Below are 21,801 nucleotides of genomic sequence, written 5' to 3' on the forward strand. Positions count from 1 at the left end.
CGTCAGCTCAAATGCGCACATAAAAGAACATAAGAAGCCGTCAAATAAATATATGTCTTATACTGCCACATACAAGACTCCGAGACTAGAAGGAAAGATTGGCGCTGGACGCAAGATCGATCTGGAAAGGACCAAAATCGAAGCTGCATCAACCTCAAGATACACGCGCAACACCAAAACTCTCACCAATATCCCAAATAATCTATACCACATTACTATCTCTGTACGAAATCAGCGTCGGCCTTTGCTCGACAAGCCTCGGAAATGCATAGAGTACTTCCTTATGGATGCAAGGGCGGTTCAACGTGCAACAATTCATACCTTCATTCAGTGACCATCATGGCCAGAGCAAAATAGCACCCTCTTGACGGCGAAGTCCAATATCAGTCCGCGGAACACGCAGTGCTAGAAAGGGCGAGTTGTCCAGGAAGTGGCTTTTTTGAGGCCATAGTATGATGTCCAAGAAGCGGAGCGCTCGGGCATGAATTTTGTGACGACGAAATATACAACTGCCAGTTGGTCAAACTTCGGATGTCAGGGAGGCTCTAAGCTGACTCATCACGTCAATTACTTTGTCTCGACAAATTGGTAGTACTAGTGTTGTGCTTGGGAGCTTTGCCAACTAGATTGGCAAAACTGGTTGTGCCTGGTCCACGGCGAAGGGGTGGCATCGTGGCAGAACTCCTGGGTATCCGAGACTCGCGGAGATGAAATTTATAGGGCAATTCATTATGAATCTACTCTCTCACCCAACTTATATTGATCACTGCCGGAGGAACTTGAACCAGCTTCACAACACAACCAAGTACTCTTGAAGCCAACGAAAGAGCTCCAGGTTTCTCTCGGCGGCCCGCTGGCTTGCAAACAGTGCCTCATCCTTCAACGTCCAAACCTTAGAAATGTCAACTTCGACGCCCCTTCCAGAGGCCTCATTAGATGTGTTCGTCCGCTCGTTCATGATGATCATATTCTCCGAGATAGGCGACAAAACCTTTTTAATCGCTGCCATCCTCTCAATGCGTCATCCACGTCTCGCCGTCTTCGCAGGCGCCTTTGGGTCTCTTTTGCTCATGTCCATGCTGTCCGCAGCATTGGGTCACCTCCTTCCAACTCTTATACCAAGAAAATGGACGCAGATTTCAGCCGGGATACTCTTTCTGGTATTCGGCGGCAAGATGTTGATAGAAGCACGGGAAATGCAGGGAGGGAACGAGAAGATACAAGAAGAGATGAAGGAAGCGCAAGAAGAGATTGAAGGTGATGAAGATTCGGGGGATGTGATTCCACTTGAACGCCTCGAGGAGGGAGAGGGTGATACAGATTTTCCACCAACGAACTCAAGAAATCGGAGCAAACATCTGGGTATCGCAGAAGGTGTCCGAAATTTCTGCAGTCTCATATTAGGTCCGGTTTTCGTTCAAGCCTTCGTCCTTACTTTTGTTGGGGAGTGGGGAGATAGAAGCCAGATTGCTACAATTGCTTTAGGTGCTGCTCATGTGAGTCTCTATTTCCATTCAGACAGCCTGTTGGTGACGCCCTTCCAGAATGTCTACCTTGTGACGTTAGGGACAGTCATCGGGCACACGTGTTGTACTGCGCTGGCTGTAATAGGTGGGCGTTATGTATCGACCAAAATTTCCGTCAAGCATGGTAAGATTTCCCCTCGACCACTATCCTTTTATGTCAAAAATTTCCCCTCTGCCTTACGCTTCTTTCAATGTCATGTCATCTATTTCCCCTGAGGTTAGCGCATGCAACGTTCCTGGATTCTTTGCTGCGTTCCCACTCCAGATGCTACCTGTTGTAGTTCTATGTGTTTCCTTCTTGTTCATCATTCTTGTCCTTTGCTTGCTTCGAGACTAACCACTGGTATTTGCAGTGACCCTAGGAGGCGCAGTTCTTTTCCTCATATTTGGCGTCATCTATCTCTATGATTCGTTTGCCACTTCTGCAGAAGAAATCTCGATACCTATCAGCCCCGCTGGCCAGTAATGTCCATGTCTGTGGCTCATTACCATTAATCTTATTAGACTTCAGTGGAGGCTACCCGGCAATCTAGCGTGGCGACATTATATCCCCGGCAGTACCTATTAAGAACCTTCCACTCGATTATTTAACTACCTAGCATATAATTATGATACACAGCCTGATATTCTGTCTCACATGCCGCTGACAGTCCAGATTCCATAGGATAAGCTCCGCCATGTTGCAACTATTCATTACATCAAATCATCAATGACATCCCCATAAGCCCTAGGCCTGCAGTGAGGGACCAGTTGCATAGCCTCGCATGTTACACGTCTCGTACTACCGTGCCGATCATACAAGAGAGAATCTTTTTGCGCAAACAACTGCTAACGCCGCGGTGAGTGCTTCTGCTCTTCTGCAACATCCTTACACGCAAACTTAATTTCAACCTCAGATTTAGTCCTTACCAGCACCATGTCGGGAGGTGCTCGGAGTAGTTCATTTTATTTCATCTGCTATCGAAGTACAACATGCTGGTTTAAATTCCGTTTGATTATTGCTCCGTGACTGATTTGAAACACAGGAGATACTGAGACAGACCTTAGACTATAAATTTCTTTGTTGGGGTCGGGTCGGTCTCTCTTGGATGATTAACTGCCGGAATGTTCACGCTATTTCTGACGCCTATCCACCCATAGTACTGATGCGATTTAGGGCTATGAAGAACTGCGACGGCTCGCGAGAGGCCTGGTATGCGTGTTTTCATAGTATTGAATTGAAAAATGAACAGTATACATCCTATCTTGCTTGGCTAATACCCGCATGGTCCTCCTAACATTATTTATATAAGGATCCACCCAGCTTCGGGGAAGATAATGAACACTCATCTGGTAGAATGGCCAATCAAGCTTTCAAGGCAGCAGAGTCCTCCGATAATGAGCAAGTGGCCTGGATACTCTCGAATCATTAACTGATTGGCTTTCTTAGGCCGCCCGGGTTTCCAGACTGCCGGAAGGTTCCAAAGAATCGAAACATCCGAATGGTCCCAGCTGTCTCCTGATGTGTATATGGCATTACAGTCTGGCTTGGTAATGTTCTCAGTAATCGAAATATGACGAAATATGACACTACCGATATCGCAGGTCCTCGCTGTTTCTGCAGTCTTTCTTTCAACGCAACCACCCTTACATCTTTTCTTCCATACACGAAACGTGGGTGCTACATTCTAACCCTGGCGTCATTTGCGCATGCCCTCGGTGGTTTGATGTGTGGCTTAGCCACGGCGAACGTATACCAGGAATGTGAGCAAGAATGGATTAAAAGAGTATGTGACAAAATCGGAATTGCAACTATGGCTTTCCACAAAATTACAGGTTTTGACATGCACACACTTTCGACTGTGCCATTCACTGTTATTAATCAGTTGGCCCAGTGTACCTCTCATCGCTTCTATTCTCCTTTTGATGACAGTAGAGCTCTTGTCCTGGGTGTGGCTGCCGACTTTCTTTGTCTGGTTTGCACTTGGGCCGCCATTATGAAAGAGGACGAATCAATCTAATCAGACATGAAGCACGCGGCACCTTGTCATCGTGATAAGCCTCCGGTCGCATTTGAGCACATATGTAGCCATCGTGTCGATCGCGATTTGTATAGTAGTATCAGATGTAGAACTCACATGTACCTCGACTTTCTATGGAAATTTGCATCCAAAGAAGGTCATATATAAAAGCGCATCCCATTGCCTGTCCGGGCTAGCACTAACCAGATTCTCGTTTGCAGTTCTTGAGTTTCTTCCACACAAACTCAGATGCAAAACATCAGACTACCAGCTGCTGCGCTGCATGAGGATTTAAACCCATAACAGAGTCGATCACGCCTGATCATAGCATTGCATGCCTTGATGCCTGTTAGGACGAAAGGAGACGCTGTTAGAAAATCAATTATTACGACGGATTGAATTATACCCAAGTTACATGACAGCTGAAGTACTTACGCGCAGGGTGGAGCTTGAAAGCTTGACGCACGAGGCGTAGGTTTGACGTAGCACTGACGCGGCATGTGCTATGCTTGATGAGGCATAGCTAAGTGTGGAGATTGACATCAGTACGGAGGCTGTGAAGATGTTGGAGAGAACTTGGCATGGTATGAGTGGTGCTTAACCCAGCCTGAATGAGGCTCGGAGTGGCAGTAGAGCACTGAGAGGCTGCATCGGACTTGACAAGGTGGGTTCGAGGCCTGAAAGCTTCTTGACACAGTACCAGTGAGACAATACTTCGTACCAGTGCGTCTGAAAACTAACATTAGATCAATGATTAGAGGCAATACAAGATAAATACAAGATGCATACTGCATTCCCCAAGTACTGCGAACCTGTGAATATAGTGAGAAGTGAATGCAGCACTCTGGGCCTGAACGCAAATGGACATTTATATAATATATTGATCAATTAACGAGGATTAAAAGTGTTTGGAATTGATTTCGAGCAACATAAGATGGTATTAGAAATTTGAAGTTTTCTAGGATTGTGACGGTGCCGCGTCGTCACATGCGCCGCACCTGGCCCGATCTGGATATGTCAGGCTAAAAACGGTATTCCTCGGTATTTCTCTCAAACCATCTCCATATGCCAGACCAAAGTGAGTAGTGTCTGTATTTATTTTTCTAAACGGCTGATGTTTTATTTGAAGCAGCTGAACCGCAATACGCAGCAGCAGCGCATGTTCCGCTCATAAAGTCACCAGGTCTTCGAGTTCCTCCACTTGTACGAAGCACGTCCTCCTCGTCGACTACACTGACTTGCTCGCAGGTATATCTACCACCAGATATCCACCCTCTCCCTGATAGTGTCACTCCATATGTATGTACCTCCGGCTTTCAAACTATCCCACTCACTGACAAGCTCGCAGTTCGTCTATTCATACACACTGGAACCGCACATACTCACAGTCGAGTCTTCTCGGCGCACGACACTAGCGGCGCATATGGCCAGGAGAGAGGCATATCTTCGTGCGAGAGAGGATGAGCATGAATGGCGGAGAAAGGAGGCACTCAGGCGTGTTGCACCGGGTTTTGATCCTGCAGCGACGCTTGTGCCTATTCGCGCTGAAGTTGACGAGGTTAAGATGGATGTGATGGATCAGCTCGTGGACCAGCTTGATAAGTTGGAGAATGGAAATTGAGTTGCTGGGAGTATCAGGTCTTTCATCGGAAAGGATACTTTGACTCAGGTCACCGTACTTCAAGTTTGTCATTCTAACACTCTTAGTCTCGTAATCTAATCTCTCGTCTAGTTAAGACAGTATTTCATTCCAGTGTTAGATATGATCATTCGGCCTCTCAAACTCACGGATCAGCACAACATTCATTTATCTCCAGCATCGATCATAGTGGTCGAAAGGTACGTGCTGGTCTCCCGGCCTTTATAATTTCTAGTTCCGCACTTGCACTTCCCCATTCCTTCCCCAGGACACTAGCACAAACACCGTGATATGCGAGGGCAAATAATTATTGGCCAAAACTCTCAAGGTCTCGCCTCTCCAGTCTTTCGAGAACATGATTCAAATTTCTGACGAGCTGCTTGAGACCAGATTTCGAAGCAATCTGCATATACTTCTTTCCGCCTTCCGCGAGGATGGGGAGGAGCTCGATATCGTCAGTTATGTGACAAACATTGACCGATGCGCTTCTCGTCATCTTCGACCCCGTTTATCTGTGATAGAAACGGACGATGTGACCGACATCTGTTTAGGTGTGATTTGGAGGAGTTCTCAGTTACAATGAGCTCAATTTTACGGCTTGTCACAATCTTTGCCGTGAGTTTATTTTTCCTTTTGAGCTGTTTCAATTATGGAATGTAGATAAGCCTGAAGATAATTGCTCCAATTTGCCAACAGTTCTTGCGTGGCAGTCTGCTGGTAGATATTTTTTGCTCGTTAAGACACAATCATGCAAGAAGAATTTAATATTTGTTTGATGCGGGCTATTAAAAGGATTCTGGTAGATCAGCGCTTCAGCGATGGATAAGTCCTTAAAATGCATACTCATAACAATGAAGAATGTTGTTCAGCATGTATACAAAGCAAGGTGTCTTGCTACTCACTTCGAGCGACATAAGGATTTGTGGCAGTGCTGCATTACATACGCCACGTCAATGCCGCGTGAGCTTATTTAATCCTGAGGTTGGACGCGTTACTAATGTTATTGTAGTCATCAGGGGATACACGCGTCCTAGCTTCACCCTAGGCCTGCTTCATCGCGTGAAACGGACAAAGGCCTATACGAAATCAACCTATATGCCGTCCTACCTGCGGGGTAGCGCATGCTTTGTAAACGGACCAGACCGGACCAAGCTTATCATGGCTGCCAAATCGAGTCACGACTGAGTCCAGTTTGTTCATTGCCCACAGTTGCGATCCGTGCAGGGTATTATTTTATAATGCATATCCGTTCAGCGGCCGATCAGGTGCGCGAAATGGGAAATCATCCTTTATACCAAACCAGTCGAGACGCTCTGTATCGGTGGCTTCAAATAACGGGTGCAAGAGCTAATTATCGTCTCTGTCGTTTTATCATTCTTACTCCTCCGAGCAGACAATGTCTCTTCCTCAGAACACTACCGTGCTTATTGTCGGCGCAGGCCCCGCAGGTCTCACAGCTGCTCTTTCTCTCGCCCACCACAGGTGCCATGACTTCGTTATCGTAGATGCCGTAGTCCAAGGACAGAATGCATCGAGGGCAATCACCATACACTCTGCGACTATCGAAGTAAGCCACCTGTGCGTTCATAAGAAGGCCCGCTGATATTCTTATGATCTTAGGCTTTAGCTGGTATCGATGCAGCAGATGGCTTAATGTCCCGAGCCATCAAGGGGAAGAGCGTCAAAGTCTCCTCCCGTGGTTCGCAGTTCTTTGAGGCTAAATTCGACCCTCTAAAGAAACATTCCGCCCACCCTTACGTGCTGTTCATCCCTCAAAATGTGACGGAGCTTGTACTTGGCAGAAGCTGGAGAGCCTTGGTGTTCAAGTGCAGCGTCCACACAGGGTAGTAGGAATGAAACAGAACGAGAAGGACTCTCGCATCACTGACGTGTTCTTTGAGGACGGTCAAGTTATCAGAGCTAGATATATTATTGGGGCAGATGGTGCCCGCTCAACTGTGAGACCTCAGTGCCCGCTAACTTAGCTTGGTGGAATGTCTGATGATCATTTCCAGATCCGTACCATCGCTGGTATAGGGTTCTCTGACCCCAAAGGCCCAAACCCAGAAGGTTCAAACCTAGCCAATAACGTAATGGCTCGAATGGTCTTTGCAGACGTCACATTCGAGCCTGAACCTGTCGGTCCACTAACCCTCGAGGGTCACCTTATCTGCACAGTTTTTTCAGGAAAATTCTTTGTGCTTGCACCGTTCAGCAACCGCTTCAATGCAGAGTTGACACGAGATGGAAAGCCCACTACGAAATCCATCTTCCGTATAGGCTGTTCCGTACCTTTAAATAGCGGAGATCTCCCCCATGCTCCACCGAAAGAGTACATCCAAGAATTGATCGACGCATACGGGCCAGCGTGTATAACATCAGATCCATCTCTTAACCCGACGCCTGTCAAAGTCGACCAGCTGGTCTGGTCGACACGTTTCAGAACCCATTCCGCCATCGCCGACCGCACCTTCATGCGTCTTGGAGCTGCTATTTTTCTAGTGGGCGACGCCGCCCATATACATCCACCTGCAGGCGGCCAGGGCATGAACCTAGCTATGAGGGACGCGGTCTTCCTTGCAGAGGCTATCACAAAGCACATTCAAGCGTCTGTAGAGAATCCCGATGTGGATGATACCATGTTGCAGGAAATTGCGGACGCGCGTCATGCACGAGCGCTGGAAATCATTGGTTATAGCAAGACGCTTTTGAAACTTGCAAACCTTACGTACGATTCATATGCTTGGTGGATGCCGTGTAGTCGGGCCTCCATCCGCGATCTGATACTGAGGATCTTGGGCAGGTTTGATTACGTGCAGTCGAAGATTGCATGGGGCCTGAGTGGGCTTGGAAGACGATAATCGCATATTTTTGGATGGCTTGTTCACCGCATTTTGTGTATCGTAATTTGCATTTCTATTTTCAAATATTCCAAAGTGGTACACTGGCTTCTGATCGAGATCATGTGGAGGGAGGTGTCAGATAGGCTGATTATCATGAAGACAGTGAGCGCGACTGATTTCAAGTACACATCGTAAATTATTCTTACAGGATGAAGCAGCATATATATAATAATGCGATGTGGCCCTCCAATCATCTTCGTACGCTTAGTAGTTAACATCTTGTTCAATGAACGCAACGGCTTTCGCAGAGCGAGGCTTAATAGAACAGTTCAGGAGCTTCAGATAGCTGGAATTGTGTCCATCTAGACTGGCGCGGGACGCGATAAGATGTGACATACCTGATCGTGCCTGGTGAGGGATCGTCAATCATCAATCAACGTCAACCTCAGGTGATCTCAATATCGTTCTCGATGACCAATACGGTCAGTGACATCGCGGTGGCAATCCAGACGGAGGCTTCAGTGGGGTGAAGACCTGCAAGAGACGCCAGAATGACCACAAGCGCTTCCATGATCCAAGTATAGTACCTGGACAGATACTGCAGAGCAGAAAGTTAGCATTCCACAAGTAACCAACTCCATGCTTACGGCCACGAGGTGCTGCCCCAACTTTTATCTCTCCCATTCGACGCAGTTTGGAAATGTTTGATAGTGAGCGCTTGAGCACCGAGAATTCAGCTTCGTTGGATGGAACACTACTGCAGCACTAGCTTATCGAGACTTGCGATTTATCTCATCCTAAGGCGCTCTGGGTCGTCACATAAGCGTCCATTCTGAAAGTAATTTGGTATTTGAGCTTCCTGAACTATAATGACACTCTCACTCAGTGCGGATCCAGTAGCGTCCGTGTATAGTATGACAGAGGTTTGCAATAAAGGCGAGGTTGAGATTTGGGTTACCGGTGAATGTGTTAGGTACTTGCAACAGCCGATGTCTTCGGTGTTTTGGAGAACTTGTCTGCACGTTGCCCGACGTCTTTGGATTGGCGGGGGAGCGTTCGTCGTTGTAAAGGTTCGAGCTAGTCGGAGTCTGAATCAGGACGCGAGACACGTCACGGCTGCTTAACGCTTAACTCTAGCAGATCACTCTGATTCACTCACGCGCGAGTACGGCCCTGTTTCCACTTCTTACTACCTTCAGACAGAAATTGGCTTCTGGTATGTCACTACTTACCTATGCATCAAAATCCTGATGCGTTGGCAAGGGGAGTTCCTTGACCTTACTGACTCCATGCACAGGATCATGATGTACTGGCCGCGGTACCGCAGTGGTTGGTCTGGGTCAACGATGATATTACCATGACGGCTTCGATCTCCGCTGTTCTTTGAATGCCGGTGTTTTTGCATCTCCAATCAGGCCTCATACTAGTACAGTAAAAGAAGGAATGTCCATCTTTGTCTAACTTGAAGGTCTGCCTAGTCGTATTCAGATAATGAGACTACGCCTTACGGAGGTTCAGGGATTGTTCCTGAAATTTGGGATATCATATCACTCAGACAGGGTAAGTCTTCTTGATGATCAAAAGATAAACCATGCGCTTGGGCTCAGCGTTACTCAGTGGCTGTGTTTTAAATCTCAATCAAGGCTGAGCAGCATGGTTGTAAGGTGAAGGTTCTGATTTGAAGTGGCGGTGAGCCGGTGATGCCAAGTTCGACCCTCGGAGCAGTGTCCTTACTAAGTTATACGCCTAGGTGCTACTACTATTATGTACATCCATCCATGCGTTTTCGCCGCCCAATATGCGTGGTTAGTCCATTCTCTGGTACGTAATCAAATTCCGTAGCTATAAAAGCCCTGGATGGTGGCATATCTGCACGAATGCCTTTGTTGTACGTTTACCGAGTTCGCTAATTCCAATATGACATACGTCTCAAATGATCCCGATAACACTTACGTCAATGATCCTGCTTGGTGGCCGTTTATCATTTGGACTCATGCTTACAGCAATTTTGCAGGTTCGTGGAGAGCAACTCAGATGTAAAACATTGGTGACATCTCACTAACTTTAACTGTGGTTTTACAGTTGCATCCTCTGTCGTAGTGGTATACGATTGGGGTGAGCGAAATAATACTTCAGAGGGATCACTAATATTTATATGGTTTCAAAGTATTAACATTTGGACAAGAGGTAAGTTGATCATGCCATGCTCGGCCCAGCCATCTCACTAATAATGCTCTTACAGGTCGAGCTGGTCTGGGTGAGAAAGTTCTATATCAGAAGCTTAAACGCGATAATTCAATCGATTCTGAATAGAAGCAACGCTGGTCTCTCATCAATCTGTTATATATCGGTGTGAGTAGCTCGTGTTAATAGTTCGTGTTATGAGTGCAGTTGACAAGTTGTGCTGACTTTGACATATGATAGGTGCGCTATGTTGGAATACTATATTCTGTGTATGTTTTGGAGGCGGACTAAATGACTCCGCGCTGCGCTAATAATGCTATCTCTCACAATCAGCATCAACTTCCTAGGTATGTATCGTCAAATAAGCTCATTCGGTTTGACTGACAGCATGAAGGGAATGTTCCATTCTCGAATACAGATATAGTAGGCATTCTGCACCGATGCCTGCTCGACTAAGTACTAACTACCCATCTCCATAGGGGTGAGTGACATTCTCAGTCGCCTTGTTTCTTCAACATAACGACTGTAACAGCTGTAAGTTCATTGATGTATCGAGTGTATTAGTGCACATCAGTAACTGAAATTTTCAGGCAATTTTTTTTACTTCCTGCAAACATGGACGCCTGTCGTCGTCAATGCTATGCTAGGGGGTGAGCTCAGTTACAATATTTTACTGTTGCTGTCTCAACTGAAATATCATGCAAGTCATCATGATGATTCGGATATATGCCATGTATCAGCAATCCAAACCGATACTCATCTTTCTCGTTGTAGCCTTACTGGCTTCCACCATCGCCTCCGCGGTTATTCTAGGGCATGGGAAACATCGGTGTTTCGGGAGGTAAGCTTTGATTATTGATAAAAGCCTTAAGCACACGAGACTTACGGATGGATACTAGAGGAATTCGTCATTTCTGGCTACCATATCTGTCTTGTTCAGATCGGCACAGCCAAGATGAATCTAAATCACGAGATGGTGATACCCACCGCTATATGGGAGATCCTCGCCCTCTTTCTTGCAGTCCGGATTGTTATACAACGCTTCCATGAATTGCGACGATCGCCGACAGGATCCTCCATTGGAGAGTGTTTTACGATATTAATAAAAAGTCACGTGCTGTACTTTCTAGGGTGTGTTTAGTTATTTAATGGTCAGTATCTCACTGATGCTCTGCATGTGCTAGCTTTGCCGCTGTGGCTTGCTTTAACCTCGGCGATCTGTCTCCGAATTTCCTAGTGCGTCGATTCATTATTGACATCTGCATCTGACCACTCCCCTTCATTTCTATTACAGCACTCAACAGCCATAGGAGCTGATATTTTTGGTGGCGCTCTCCGAGTTGCACGGGTGTTGCAGATGTTTGTGCTGGGACCACGTCTGATCCTTAGCGTTCGAGAATATCACACCAAGCTGATGGCTAGGTCTGACGGGGGATCCTGTATGAGTACGATTGATTTCCAGGCTCTCGAACGTGTATCGACTGGTAGTGAAGTGTAACTGTTCAAGCCATCATCGTTAACCCTATGTAATGTAATTTATTATCATTGCATTAATAGTCGTAACGGGATTGATGTCGCGATATCTACATAGGTGTACGGGATACGAGTCAAACCTCATATCTCCCGTCCACCCTTCCCTCTCCATTATCTGGCTGAATAACTGTCTCAACAACACTTAGTTCAGCTTTTCTTCGAACTTCAAACTACGGCAGTGATCAAAGTGCGTCGTGAACTCGGCAGGAGATCGCGCGAGCAGGTCACGAAATGCTGCCGACTCAGCTTTCATCTCCCCCATTCGACGCAAATAGGTCTCTTTGCTTGGTGCATAGATTTTTTGCCAGGGAAGACAGCTATGCAAGAGATATAATAGGAAGTTTCCAAGTGCTTCAAGATCGTCTCGCCGTCCTTGTTCTGCTCCTCGTTCGTTAGCCATGAGCAGGAATTAGAATGATGTTCACGAACCTCATCCGAAGTGCACATTGTAGCTCGAATACACCCAATGCAACGTGACATTCACGGTATGGTATATGTTCTCCTGTGGATGGGTCGACGTAAAGCTTCGCCAAACCAAAGTCGAATAGATAGACGATGTGAGACATGTCCCTGACGCCCATCGCGGAATTTTCAGGCTTGATGTCCCGCAGGATGACTCCTCGCGAATGGGCGAACTCGACTCTGTTGAACTGACAAAAACCAATATCAAACCAACGCGAGTGTTCGACACGCTCTGGACTCCGAACACGACTACGGTCTTCCAAGGAAGCTCGCCCCTGGAAGTCTGTGAAGCTCTTCGAGAATCAAGACGTGCGATCCTCGATCCAGACCACCCCATTTGCAGGACGGTATACCTGGGTGACCGCGCAGGAGGCTGTGCACCAGAGGTTCGTAACGTGTTGAGTCCCAGGGTTGGAAACGAATCAAGGTACAGGGAAAAACTATTGCTCGACGACAAGCTTGCTTCATACTCGTTCTGCTGGAGCTTGAAAATGATACATTGAACGCCTCAGACATGTGCATAAGACCAGCGTGAGCAAAAGAATCGACTACGAGCTCTAGTCCACATTCCTCCATGGATTCGAGTTGCTACATCCCTCAACTTCAGCTGGGTGAATTTTTGGCAGCGTTACAAGATAGAAGCATGGGTATGCCAAATCCATACGGCCCTATGCCTCTGGACTTCGGTGGTATGTCAGGCTTGCCGGAGGTTGTTGAGGGCTCGAGGGACACCGGCAAGTTGTCGAAAGATGCGGTGATATCAGCACACAAAGCGGTAAAGCAACGCATTGCTGAGCTTGAAAGAAAGACCATTGTATATGAGCAGCAGAACATGGATGTCATTGCTCATCAGCTAAACCTCGCTATACAAAACGCACAACAATTCTATGACAGACGGATGACAGACATGAAGGGATATTTCGAGGCAAAGTTGGCAGAAGCTTGAAGACAGATGACGAAGACGACAAGGACGACTCCGAAGATGACAATGAAGAGGATGGTGACGAAGCGCAAATGGAGGCAAGCCTTGAAACAAAAAGTGATACTGGGTTGCTGGCGAGTAATGCGAACGCTGACACCATTATCATCATTTACCGTTTCAACTGTAGTCAATCATACAACATGGGTTTTCGCACCTTCTCAGCACCATAAAGCTGACTCCAAAAATGCTGTCCTGGATCCTATCACAAGCGCCCTTCCCCATTATGAGTCTTTATTTTGGGTCAATTTAACGATACTACCATGATATCGGTCTGCAAGTTAAACAGTCTCAACACTACAACTCACCACTGTAGGGGCAATCGGATAACAATATGCAGGTGTTCCGCCTGGGGAGGAACATCAAAAACATTAGACAATAAAAAGGGAGGCAAGAGCGGCCGCCAGTCAGGATTAAAATTGTTGAGTTCATCCTCGAGCCTGTTGTCCAGAGGCAGGGAAACTTCCCAGAGATACGAAGAGCAGGCCTCTGCCTTACTGACCGCATAACTAAGCTTATTCTGAATGATGTTTCTGAGGATGCCGACAGACTCTGTGCTCGATATTCTGGCCAAGAAAATGGTGTGATGGGGATCCCAAGAATCGACCAGTTAATGTCGAAGTATGTGGCGGGGAAACGTGAAATGCAGGCTGACGAGAGGGTGAGCATGGGTATTAATAACCAGCAGGCGCGCACCTTCCGGAGGGTGCAGGGCTGGGATATGGGTATTTGTGTCGGCAGGTGCAACATCAAATAATTTGTACAGTGGAGTCAATGGCCAGAGCTCGAAACCGTCTTCAGGATCAGGTACGCTAGTCAGGTCCTTCGGCATGATATCAACCTTTCGAAATATCAATTCATCAAAGTGCTAGACCCCTAATCCTTCACTTGCCTTCCGTAGGTCAAGCATATCTGCGGACAAAAAATTGAACATAGGGGTCTTGGCCTTCTTGATGGCCTTCTTCAAATAGCTGACATTGACCGTCCTTGAAATTTCGACAGAGAAGACACAGTTTGAATCTTCCAAAGGGGACCAACAATTAAGATGGAGCATGTCGGACATCATGAGTTTTGTTCGTGGCTGAAGTAGATAGCAGTCAGGAATGGACCGATCAGCCTATTAGCTAAGCTGTATATATCCGCGCCAGTCCGACAACCTTATTTGGACTACGGAGGTTTGTCAGCGTGAAATTCTTATTGTGCCTTGTGAAAGTCAGGGATTTGGCTGATTCCAGAGCTATTCTGCCCCGTGTGCTCATCACCATATACTAATCGTCGTGGAATGCAGCTCGAATCCTAATATAACAATGTACACCGCCGATAGCGAGGTCCGAAGAACCGCACACACAATGAACGTTGAGCTGTCGTACCTCGGTGCTAAAATTGATCTCGGGCCCTCCGAGTATCATGGTTAAGCTTTAAGCTGGTTGCATCCGAGGCGGTAAAGGACAATGGACACGAGGTGTTTTGCAGCTTTACCGGTAGAGCTTGCAATCTGTCTATCAACAGGGTGGGCTAACCTGTCCTGAGGTTGACTCCCGATCCCAGGTCTCTAGGACGTCGAACAAGAACCGCTGGGAAGCCCGCCATGCTTGCCGGTTCCATCACTTGGTAACAACTGGATGTCACTACAAGAACTTGGTTTTTTTCGGCGGTACTGCATGCTAAGTGACAGCGCTCCAAGAAGCCCGAAAACATGAAATGGTTTTGGCTAAAGAGATTCGAAAGAGGCGCGGGTTCATCGTTAACATTGAGACCAGATGGAAGTTGGGGAAGTGAAAACGACTTTGCATGCGGGATCGGAAGACCGAGCAGCGCATGACCCTGATCCAGGAGCGTCCCTACAGCTGCGTCTGCATAAGCATATAAACCAGGTTACAGTATAGTCTGGACAGCTTCGCGGAGTACGAGTTTGCTTAGCGGCACTTCCACAAAAATGCAGACATCCTCCAGAGCTTGCCGCACGATGGCGGTATAGGGTGTGTCAGAGTTGTCTGTGTTTCATAAGTTCGCATTCGAGATACAATTCAGACAAGTCGGTGTCTGTCGGGATGCGTTGGCGATAGCAGACGCATAGCATCATTTATGGCACCGTCACGATCCTGATTGTGTGAGCAACTCACACGCACAGTGTTTACATATGAAAACACACTAAGATGGTACCAAAGGGATCAAAAGCGATAACTCTAGTGGACGGAGCAGATACAGGAGACATGTAGTCTGGGACGAGGTCGAGTTCGACATAGGGCTCATCATCGAAGTCCCAAATATTTGACGATTGTGAGCTCATCGGGGGGTCACCGCTAAATGGAATCTTCATCGACCCGAGTATTAGAGCAGATTCCTTAATATTTTCGTCGAAGGTCGGTATATTCCCATCAGACGAAGAATCCGGCAGGAGGAGGCTGCTCCGTCGAGCCTCATGCGCACAATCCAACTACGAAAGCCTTCCGTTAGAAGTCGCGGGCGATGTCTTAGTGACCTGCCTCTCTCGACTTCAAAGTCCAGTTCACAGCGAAAGCTATACCCATACATGAGTAGTCTGCAGTCAGTCTGGAACGAGTGAGTGCAACATACTGGTTATACAGAAGTAAATGGACGGTAGTTCGACAGCAGACAAGTCGAAACTTTGCGGTTCCAAATATTCGGAAACATATCCGTTGTGTTCGCGCCTCGTCCGTCTGTTGATAGGTATTCCACGTGTGTCATTCGTCCCCTACCGGTTCGCTACCACCAGACAAGCGCTCATCATTTGAGTATTTGTCTTGCAGGATTTTGCCATAGTCGTCCAAGAACGAACGACAAAAGGTGAGATACTAAAATTTTCAAGTTGGTGCGGGAGGTGAGCCACAGAGCCTGGCGGTTTGAATTTAATATGCTCGAGTAGCTTCGGAAATGTATGGATATAGGGCACCCGTCTGAATGTAAGGGGGGCTCGATGTACAACATCTTGCGGCGTTCATCCAGTGATGATCCAAGAGCAAAGTAGCACGCCTCGTTCGCTCCACTGGGCTTCTGAGGTGATATAGAAAATAGAAGATCTCCTTCGCACCAATTGTCATCATACCCAATGTATATCTGCAGCGCTAGAAAAGGGCGAGTTGCTAGGGAATCAGTAATTAAGATCCCATAGCCAGATGTCCAATAAGCCGAACGCTGGGGTATAAGTTCTGTGACAACGAAAGCGTGAGGCATCTTACAAAATGTACGGCTGTGTTGCACTCGGAATTCGTTGAGCATCCTATTGAATCGCCTAAGCTTACATAATCGTAACGGCATGAGCTTCCTTCAGTCAAAGCAGATCCAATCATTGAGAAAGGCAGCGACAACACTGGCCACCATATTCGCACCACCGTGAAATAGCTGCAACGAACGCTACCGTAGCGCATTTGCAAGCCCATTGCATGACTTTCGGTGTGATTATCAGAGAACGGAGACTCTGAGGTTGCTGACGAACGCGTCAGTCTGGCTCAGACTGCAAAGCACACGGGTCAAATCGTCCAGAGGGGACCATGGTATACCAAAAGAAGCAGAAGATTAAGAAACGAGGCTGTCTCCTGCGAGGCAAGCGATGAGAAGGGGAGGAGCACGTACAGCAGTGGCGACCTGATTCCCTAGGCTTCACAAAAATGGGCCGCGATGACAGCGCCTCGCGACCTGATACAGCGGACAGGCAAGGAGACATCAGATAACTCCGAGAATAAGAGGTCATCTGTCATCAGAGAAAGCTCAGTGCGTCGTTTGAAGAAATAAGACATGATGACCCCAATGGCGTTGTTCTTAGTGTGGGCATCGTCTCTTCTGCGAACAAACGGTCAGGCGCTAGAGGTAAAAAGAGAAGTAGGCAAACGTTGCAAACTGTCATGATGACAAGCTTCGATTGATGAAATCACGACGGATCCTCCTGTTGCATCATCCCTGTTAAGGTTGCAAATGTGGGAACCAGGTCTCAATGGTCAACGGTAAACCGACGATATAATGAGTAATGAGTGTAGGTTTCTGATTCAAAGTGGGCCCGTCCAAAAGTCTCACGCTGGCCATCAACGCCAACGCACAAAGGGATGCCATCAAAGATGACAGTAACAGTGAGAGAGGCGCACCACAGGAAGCTTAGCGTCGCAATAAATCATCAGAGTTCTGCAACTAACGGTAAAAATTAGACACAGAAGCATACAATCGAGGGAAATATAAGGCACCATAATACGCAGGATACGTTTCGACATTATGAACAGTGTTGAATGGGGTGGACAATCGATATCAAGTACGCGTGCCACAACGGACGGCTTTTTCGACAGGAACACAGACATTTCACCCTGCAGGGGAGAAGGCCAGAAATCAGCAAGACACGCAGAGAGAACAGGTACTAACAAAAACAACACAGGATTGACGGAGGGGATCAATTTCAAGAGAAGAGCAGACAACAAACAAGGGTCTGCTTCCATTTTGAGAGACTCGTTCGTCGTAGGGTTAGGGCTGGTTGCTTATTTTCCGGCCAGGGCTGACTACGTGCTGGCTTCATGTGTCTGGTTGGACCAATCGTCACAAGGCCAGTTCGCCCGCATGTCTTCAAGCTATCTAAAAGTCGCTATTTCTCTACTTGCCGTGTTTCCCTATCTTTGAAGAACACTAGCACAGACCCCAAAGTCTATTCAAAGACTCTTCTCTTGCCAAAGACTTCCTTTCCGCTCTGGGTAGACTCAGCAAAGTCCGAGTCGTTATTTAAAAGGAAGACTTGCGAAGAGTTGTATCAATGGCAGGTGCGTTGTTCAAACTTATTCACGCTCCTTGTTAAATGCAGCAGTATATAGGCTCAGAATGTGCACCGACCACTCTTCGTTCTCCTCGACGGCCCTCCTTATGCGAACGGTCACCTTCACATGGGTACGCACGGAGCAATGTACGAACATCTGCAATATCAACATTTTATTTTTTCCAGGACATGCTTTAAATAAGATTATAAAGGATATCATCAACAGGTACCAAGTCTTGACAGGTCATCAAGTGCAGTGAGCTCTCCCTTCCTACGATTGATTAGTACCGCTCATCTGTCGAAGCTACCACCCCGGTTGGGACTGTCATGGTTTGCCTATCGAAAATAAGGCTCTACAGGAGTTAAAGGCGCGTAGTTCTTTCCTCCTAGCGATGTCTTGTCGAATAAATATGAAATCTAGAAGGATGCCCTTTCGTTACCCCCAATATCATACGCACAGCAGCCAAAGCAACGGCAGAGCGCGAAATGAAGACGCAACAGGAGGAATTCGAGCAGTTCTGCATAATGGCCGATTGGAGCCCCAAAACAACCTTCCGCACGCTTGGTACGACCTGAGACAGATCTATGGCTGCATATTGACTCACAGACCTCTTCCTGAAGACCACGACTATGAAATTCGTCAGCTTCAGGTATTTCAACGAATGGTCGAGGAAGGTACGTGATTTCTTGTCTCCCGTCACTCAACTTTATTATTTATTTCGTATGTCACGTAGGTCTTATTTACCGGCACTATCGACCAGTACATTACTCTCCCTCGTCGCATTCCGCTCTCGCGGAAGCTGAGCTCGTCTATAACGATGAACATGTCTCGCATTCAGCCTATGTGACCTTTCCGTTGGACTCGCAGACTGCAATCGCGAGCACTGCTCTCCGAGCAGTCTTAGCCAAGGAGCCTTCGGCAAGTTTGCTAGTATGGACCACTACGCCTTGGACTCTAACAGCAAACATGGTATGGATGAGTTCTCTCAACTTTAACATCCTCACAGATATCCTTCGTCAGGGCATCGCCGTTCACCCCGAATTGACCTACAGCTTCGTGCGCTCATCTGTCAATGCGGACACTCTCGTTGTTGCCAAAGATCGTCTTGTCGCGCTGGAGCCCATCATCGGACCCCACGAAGTTATTGCTGAAATGAAGGGCGCAGATCTGGTGGGCGCGCAATTTCGCTCCGTCTTCGCTCCGCTCCACCTGTCTGGCTCGGTGAACGCAAAGATCATAGCGGCATCTCATGTCACATCGGAGTCTGGATCTGGTCTGGTGCACTGTGCCCCTGCACATGGCGCAGAAGATTACTTGGCATTTCGAGCGCTAGGTCTTCTGCAAGGCCCCACGGACATTGTTTGTCACGTCGACGATGCTGGCAAGTTTTCTCCTGATGTTGCTCATGTTGTAGGCGAAGAAGCTGCGCAAACACTAGTGGGACAAGAGGTACTCAAGGGTGGGAACAAGGCTATTGTCAAACTACTGGAGTCCACCGGGTCCCTTGTGAAGGTGCAAAGGATCAAGCATCGCTACCCGTATGATTGGAAGACTGGTGAACCTATTATTGTAACGTAATTTGCGTCCCGCAAGAGATGCCCATCTCGGTGCTTACATAGTTTAACAGGGCCACCTCGCAATGGTTTGCCAACCTAGACGGCATCAAGGATGATGCACTTCACGCGCTGAAGGATGTACAGTTCTATCCACCTTCATGTATGTCCCCCTTCCGTCCTTGAAATTATATCCTGAGTTTGTTTGATCACAGCTCGCAATCGACTAGAGTCATTCGTTCGCTCGCGTTCCGAGTGGTGCATTTCTCGCCAGCGAGTGTGGGGTGTCCCGATCCCGGCTCTATACCACATTCCGACGGATACCGCCGTCCTCTCATCCGAATCCATCACTCACATCTTGCGTGTTGTGTCTGAGCGAGGCGTGGCTCATTGGTGGGAAGGTCCAGTCAAAGACTTCCTTACCCCCGAGCTACTCGCCCAATTCGAAGGTGGTCCTGAGGCCTGGCGCAAAGGCACGGACACGATGGACGTCTGGTTTGATAGCGGGTCAAATTGGAGTACGCTGAGCGTCCCTACAGGCGGGAGAAAACATCGGGCGGACGTATGTCTTGAAGGCACAGACCAGCATCGCGGGTGGTTCCAGAGCCAGTTGTTAACTTCAGTGGGCGTTAACTCCGGATCAAACGCTGCAAGGCCGGTAAGCCCATACGGAACGCTGATTACGCACGGTATGGTACTTGATGAAGCGGGCAAGAAGATGAGTAAATCACTCGGAAATATCGTCAGCCCGATGACCATCATCCACGGTGGCAAGGTCGGTCGTTGTCTATCTTGTCCATACAGTTCGCTGAAGTTTTGCGGTTGGCAGGATAAGAAGAAAGAACCTGCGTACGGTACTGATGTCCTCCGCTTATGGGTGGCAACTGTCGAGTACTGGCGAGATATGTCCATTGGACCCACAGTTCTTGCACAGTGTGCGGAATCTATGAGGAAGATCCGTAATTCTGCTCGGTTTATCCTTGGAAATATTGGTACAACTGCTCAACGAAAGCACTTTGTTCCGGTTGAACGCAGCGAACTGGGCTTGGTCAGTTCATGTATTCAATTGATGTCTAATGCCAAATTTGATTGTTGTGACAGGCGGAGCGCTTTGTGATGAACGAGCTTTACAAGCTTGATCAAACTGCTGCAGAAGGATATGCAGACTACAATTTCCCGAAAGGTGAGAGCTCATCGTGTTCATGGAATTTACAAGCTTATACTCTCCGTGCTAGTCATGAATTCCTTGACCAACTTTGCAAACATCACATTGTCATCGCTCTACTTTGACATCACGAAGGACTGCCTCTATGCCAATGACATTCAAAGTGTCGAGAGACGGGCGGTTGTGACTGTCCTTGCCAAAGTGAGCGCTATCCAGTAAGAATATACAGCTAGCTAATGTTCCTACCAGGTCCTCGACTCCATGACATCCGTAATGGCCCCAGTGCTCCCTTACCTGGCAGAGGAAATCCACAGTACTCTCCATGAAGGTGATGAGGCTGTATCCCAGTTATCCATCTTTGCGAAGAAGTGGACTCCTGTCGTCAGTATTGATGTCGTGACTGCTTGTACTTTCCCTGATATTCTCTTGAACCACGTAGAGCGCTGAGTGGAATGATCCGCGTGCCGAACAAGACATGGCTAGTCTACTGAGGATGCGCAGCGTCGTGCTATCTCTTTTGGAAAAGGCTCGAGGGGACAAGTGAGTGCCTAATTCTTTTTGCGTTCGCAGTCTGAGCATGTTTCGGTGTAGGTATCTAAAGAGCTCTCTCGAAGCTGAGGTCGATATTATCTTGCCCAACGATATATCCGTGCAACCGTATATGCTACAGTTGATTGAACGCGAAGGTGAGCAGTTTGATCTTCCCGTTTTTTCATAACTGAACAGTATTTGCGCGCAGAGACGTTCCTGAAGACGCTTTTCATCGTTTCTGATGCCAACATCACGGACGAAGGCTCTCTCGGCACTAGTTCATTCGCGTGGTCCTATGTCTCTTCAATGGATATACCCGGTACGCCTATGTTTTCGAAAGCTGTTTTTGGTATTAATTCGCCTATTCCTTCTGCGTAGACTCGGACTTGGAGCTGGCGATTCGCGTTAGACCTGCATCCTCGAGTAAGTGCCCACGGTGCTGGACGTATACTCGTGAAGAGGATCATGATTTATGTCCTCGCTGTGAAGACGTCGTTCGACGTGCGGATTAGATTGTTGGCGAAAATGGTGCACACGCGGTATTTAGACTACATACGATCTTAGATAATACTCTATCAGTCCCACCTCCCGCACTTGTTTGAGCTTGACTGGCGTACGTTTTGTAAGAACAACAC

The 21,801-nt window shown here is 47.5% G+C and overlaps 10 protein-coding genes across 10 annotated transcripts; 6 read left to right on the forward strand and 4 right to left on the reverse strand.

Moving 5' to 3' along the window:
* Positions 1–518: 518 nt before the first annotated feature.
* BJ212DRAFT_255171 (uncharacterized protein) lies at positions 519–2,270 on the forward strand. The gene is made up of 4 exons (XM_041342757.1): positions 519–1,496; positions 1,545–1,650; positions 1,880–1,988; positions 2,038–2,270. Exons 1-4 carry the CDS (start codon positions 900–902, stop codon positions 2,057–2,059), a joined length of 834 nt encoding a protein of 277 aa, XP_041192239.1. The 5' UTR covers positions 519–899; the 3' UTR covers positions 2,060–2,270.
* A 2,321-nt stretch (positions 2,271–4,591) lies between these two features.
* Positions 4,592–5,147, forward strand: BJ212DRAFT_1481632 (uncharacterized protein; the record flags this gene model as incomplete). The annotated part of the gene is made up of 4 exons (XM_041340293.1): positions 4,592–4,604; positions 4,659–4,729; positions 4,775–4,825; positions 4,875–5,147. 4 exons carry the CDS (start codon positions 4,592–4,594, stop codon positions 5,145–5,147), a joined length of 408 nt encoding a protein of 135 aa, XP_041192240.1.
* Positions 5,148–6,178: 1,031 nt separating this feature from the next.
* Positions 6,179–8,077, forward strand: BJ212DRAFT_1359471 (uncharacterized protein). Its single transcript, XM_041335854.1, has 4 exons — positions 6,179–6,732; positions 6,786–6,956; positions 6,977–7,123; positions 7,181–8,077. Exons 1-4 carry the CDS (start codon positions 6,562–6,564, stop codon positions 8,024–8,026), a joined length of 1,335 nt encoding a protein of 444 aa, XP_041192241.1. The 5' UTR covers positions 6,179–6,561; the 3' UTR covers positions 8,027–8,077.
* Positions 8,078–8,785: 708 nt separating this feature from the next.
* On the forward strand, positions 8,786–9,474 carry BJ212DRAFT_255698 (uncharacterized protein). Its single transcript, XM_041342759.1, has 3 exons — positions 8,786–9,078; positions 9,149–9,224; positions 9,272–9,474. The coding sequence occupies exons 1-3, from the start codon at positions 8,878–8,880 to the stop codon at positions 9,367–9,369; spliced, it is 375 nt and encodes a 124-aa protein (XP_041192242.1). The 5' UTR covers positions 8,786–8,877; the 3' UTR covers positions 9,370–9,474.
* A 2,393-nt stretch (positions 9,475–11,867) lies between these two features.
* Positions 11,868–12,375, reverse strand: BJ212DRAFT_1273449 (kinase-like domain-containing protein; the record flags this gene model as incomplete). The annotated part of the gene is made up of 2 exons (XM_041331087.1): positions 11,868–12,106; positions 12,171–12,375. Coding segments are annotated over 2 exons (444 nt in total), but the record flags the coding sequence as incomplete, so codon positions are not given.
* Positions 12,376–12,761: 386 nt separating this feature from the next.
* BJ212DRAFT_1300290 (uncharacterized protein) lies at positions 12,762–13,133 on the forward strand (the record flags this gene model as incomplete). The annotated part of the gene is made up of 1 exon (XM_041332967.1): positions 12,762–13,133. One exon carries the CDS (start codon positions 12,762–12,764, stop codon positions 13,131–13,133), a length of 372 nt encoding a protein of 123 aa, XP_041192244.1.
* Positions 12,995–14,261, reverse strand: BJ212DRAFT_1359503 (uncharacterized protein). Its single transcript, XM_041335855.1, has 4 exons — positions 13,822–14,261; positions 13,475–13,732; positions 13,324–13,424; positions 12,995–13,259 (listed from the first exon to the last, which is right to left on the reverse strand). The coding sequence occupies exons 1-3, from the start codon at positions 13,914–13,916 to the stop codon at positions 13,391–13,393; spliced, it is 387 nt and encodes a 128-aa protein (XP_041192245.1). The 5' UTR covers positions 13,917–14,261; the 3' UTR covers positions 12,995–13,259; positions 13,324–13,390.
* Positions 14,262–14,372: 111 nt separating this feature from the next.
* BJ212DRAFT_1359511 (uncharacterized protein) lies at positions 14,373–15,116 on the reverse strand. The gene has a single exon (XM_041335856.1). The coding sequence runs from the start codon at positions 14,862–14,864 to the stop codon at positions 14,682–14,684; it is 183 nt and encodes a 60-aa protein (XP_041192246.1). The 5' UTR covers positions 14,865–15,116; the 3' UTR covers positions 14,373–14,681.
* BJ212DRAFT_255866 (uncharacterized protein) lies at positions 15,106–15,551 on the reverse strand. Its single transcript, XM_041342760.1, has 2 exons — positions 15,319–15,551; positions 15,106–15,268 (listed from the first exon to the last, which is right to left on the reverse strand). The coding sequence occupies exons 1-2, from the start codon at positions 15,484–15,486 to the stop codon at positions 15,194–15,196; spliced, it is 243 nt and encodes an 80-aa protein (XP_041192247.1). The 5' UTR covers positions 15,487–15,551; the 3' UTR covers positions 15,106–15,193.
* A 2,132-nt stretch (positions 15,552–17,683) lies between these two features.
* On the forward strand, positions 17,684–21,678 carry BJ212DRAFT_1273282 (tRNA synthetases class I-domain-containing protein; the record flags this gene model as incomplete). Its single annotated transcript, XM_041331075.1, has 18 exons — positions 17,684–17,923; positions 17,975–18,047; positions 18,103–18,172; positions 18,221–18,288; positions 18,341–18,481; positions 18,538–18,591; positions 18,651–18,886; positions 18,938–19,491; positions 19,545–19,633; positions 19,686–20,245; positions 20,300–20,518; positions 20,572–20,653; positions 20,706–20,836; positions 20,885–21,016; positions 21,075–21,175; positions 21,227–21,321; positions 21,375–21,485; positions 21,545–21,678. 18 exons carry the CDS (start codon positions 17,684–17,686, stop codon positions 21,676–21,678), a joined length of 3,090 nt encoding a protein of 1,029 aa, XP_041192248.1.
* Between the last annotated feature and the right edge of the window lie 123 nt (positions 21,679–21,801).

Source organism: Suillus subaureus, assembly GCF_016647635.1.
Source record: "Suillus subaureus strain MN1 chromosome Unknown BJ212scaffold_19, whole genome shotgun sequence".
NCBI lineage: Eukaryota > Fungi > Basidiomycota > Agaricomycetes > Boletales > Suillaceae > Suillus > Suillus subaureus.

What these genes read in the sequence shown, in the direction of transcription:
- BJ212DRAFT_1359471 (XM_041335854.1), top strand. Translation starts at nt 6,562, where the DNA reads ATGTCTCTTCCTCAGAACACTACCGTGCTTATTGTCGGCGCAGGCCCC. An exon ending in TACACTCTGCGACTATCGAA is followed by an intron (nt 6,733 to 6,785) that starts GTAAGCCACCTG and finishes TTATGATCTTAG; the next exon opens with GCTTTAGCTGGTATCGATGC. An exon ending in CAGATGGTGCCCGCTCAACT is followed by an intron (nt 7,124 to 7,180) that starts GTGAGACCTCAG and finishes GATCATTTCCAG; the next exon opens with ATCCGTACCATCGCTGGTAT.
- BJ212DRAFT_255171 (XM_041342757.1), top strand. Translation starts at nt 900, where the DNA reads ATGTCAACTTCGACGCCCCTTCCAGAGGCCTCATTAGATGTGTTCGTC. An exon ending in TTGCTTTAGGTGCTGCTCAT is followed by an intron (nt 1,497 to 1,544) that starts GTGAGTCTCTAT and finishes ACGCCCTTCCAG; the next exon opens with AATGTCTACCTTGTGACGTT. An exon ending in CAAAATTTCCGTCAAGCATG is followed by an intron (nt 1,651 to 1,879) that starts GTAAGATTTCCC and finishes TGGTATTTGCAG; the next exon opens with TGACCCTAGGAGGCGCAGTT.
- BJ212DRAFT_255698 (XM_041342759.1), top strand. Translation starts at nt 8,878, where the DNA reads ATGACACTCTCACTCAGTGCGGATCCAGTAGCGTCCGTGTATAGTATG. An exon ending in GAGCGTTCGTCGTTGTAAAG is followed by an intron (nt 9,079 to 9,148) that starts GTTCGAGCTAGT and finishes TAACTCTAGCAG; the next exon opens with ATCACTCTGATTCACTCACG. An exon ending in CAGACAGAAATTGGCTTCTG is followed by an intron (nt 9,225 to 9,271) that starts GTATGTCACTAC and finishes TGCGTTGGCAAG; the next exon opens with GGGAGTTCCTTGACCTTACT.
- BJ212DRAFT_1359503 (XM_041335855.1), bottom strand. Translation starts at nt 13,916, where the DNA reads ATGTTGCACCTGCCGACACAAATACCCATATCCCAGCCCTGCACCCTC. An exon ending in ATACCCATGCTCACCCTCTC is followed by an intron (nt 13,733 to 13,821) that starts GTCAGCCTGCAT and finishes TTTCTTGGCCAG; the next exon opens with AATATCGAGCACAGAGTCTG. An exon ending in ATCCGATTGCCCCTACAGTG is followed by an intron (nt 13,425 to 13,474) that starts GTGAGTTGTAGT and finishes ATATCATGGTAG; the next exon opens with TATCGTTAAATTGACCCAAA.
- BJ212DRAFT_1359511 (XM_041335856.1), bottom strand. Translation starts at nt 14,864, where the DNA reads ATGTTTTCGGGCTTCTTGGAGCGCTGTCACTTAGCATGCAGTACCGCC.
- BJ212DRAFT_255866 (XM_041342760.1), bottom strand. Translation starts at nt 15,486, where the DNA reads ATGAAGATTCCATTTAGCGGTGACCCCCCGATGAGCTCACAATCGTCA. An exon ending in ATCCCTTTGGTACCATCTTA is followed by an intron (nt 15,269 to 15,318) that starts GTGTGTTTTCAT and finishes TCACACAATCAG; the next exon opens with GATCGTGACGGTGCCATAAA.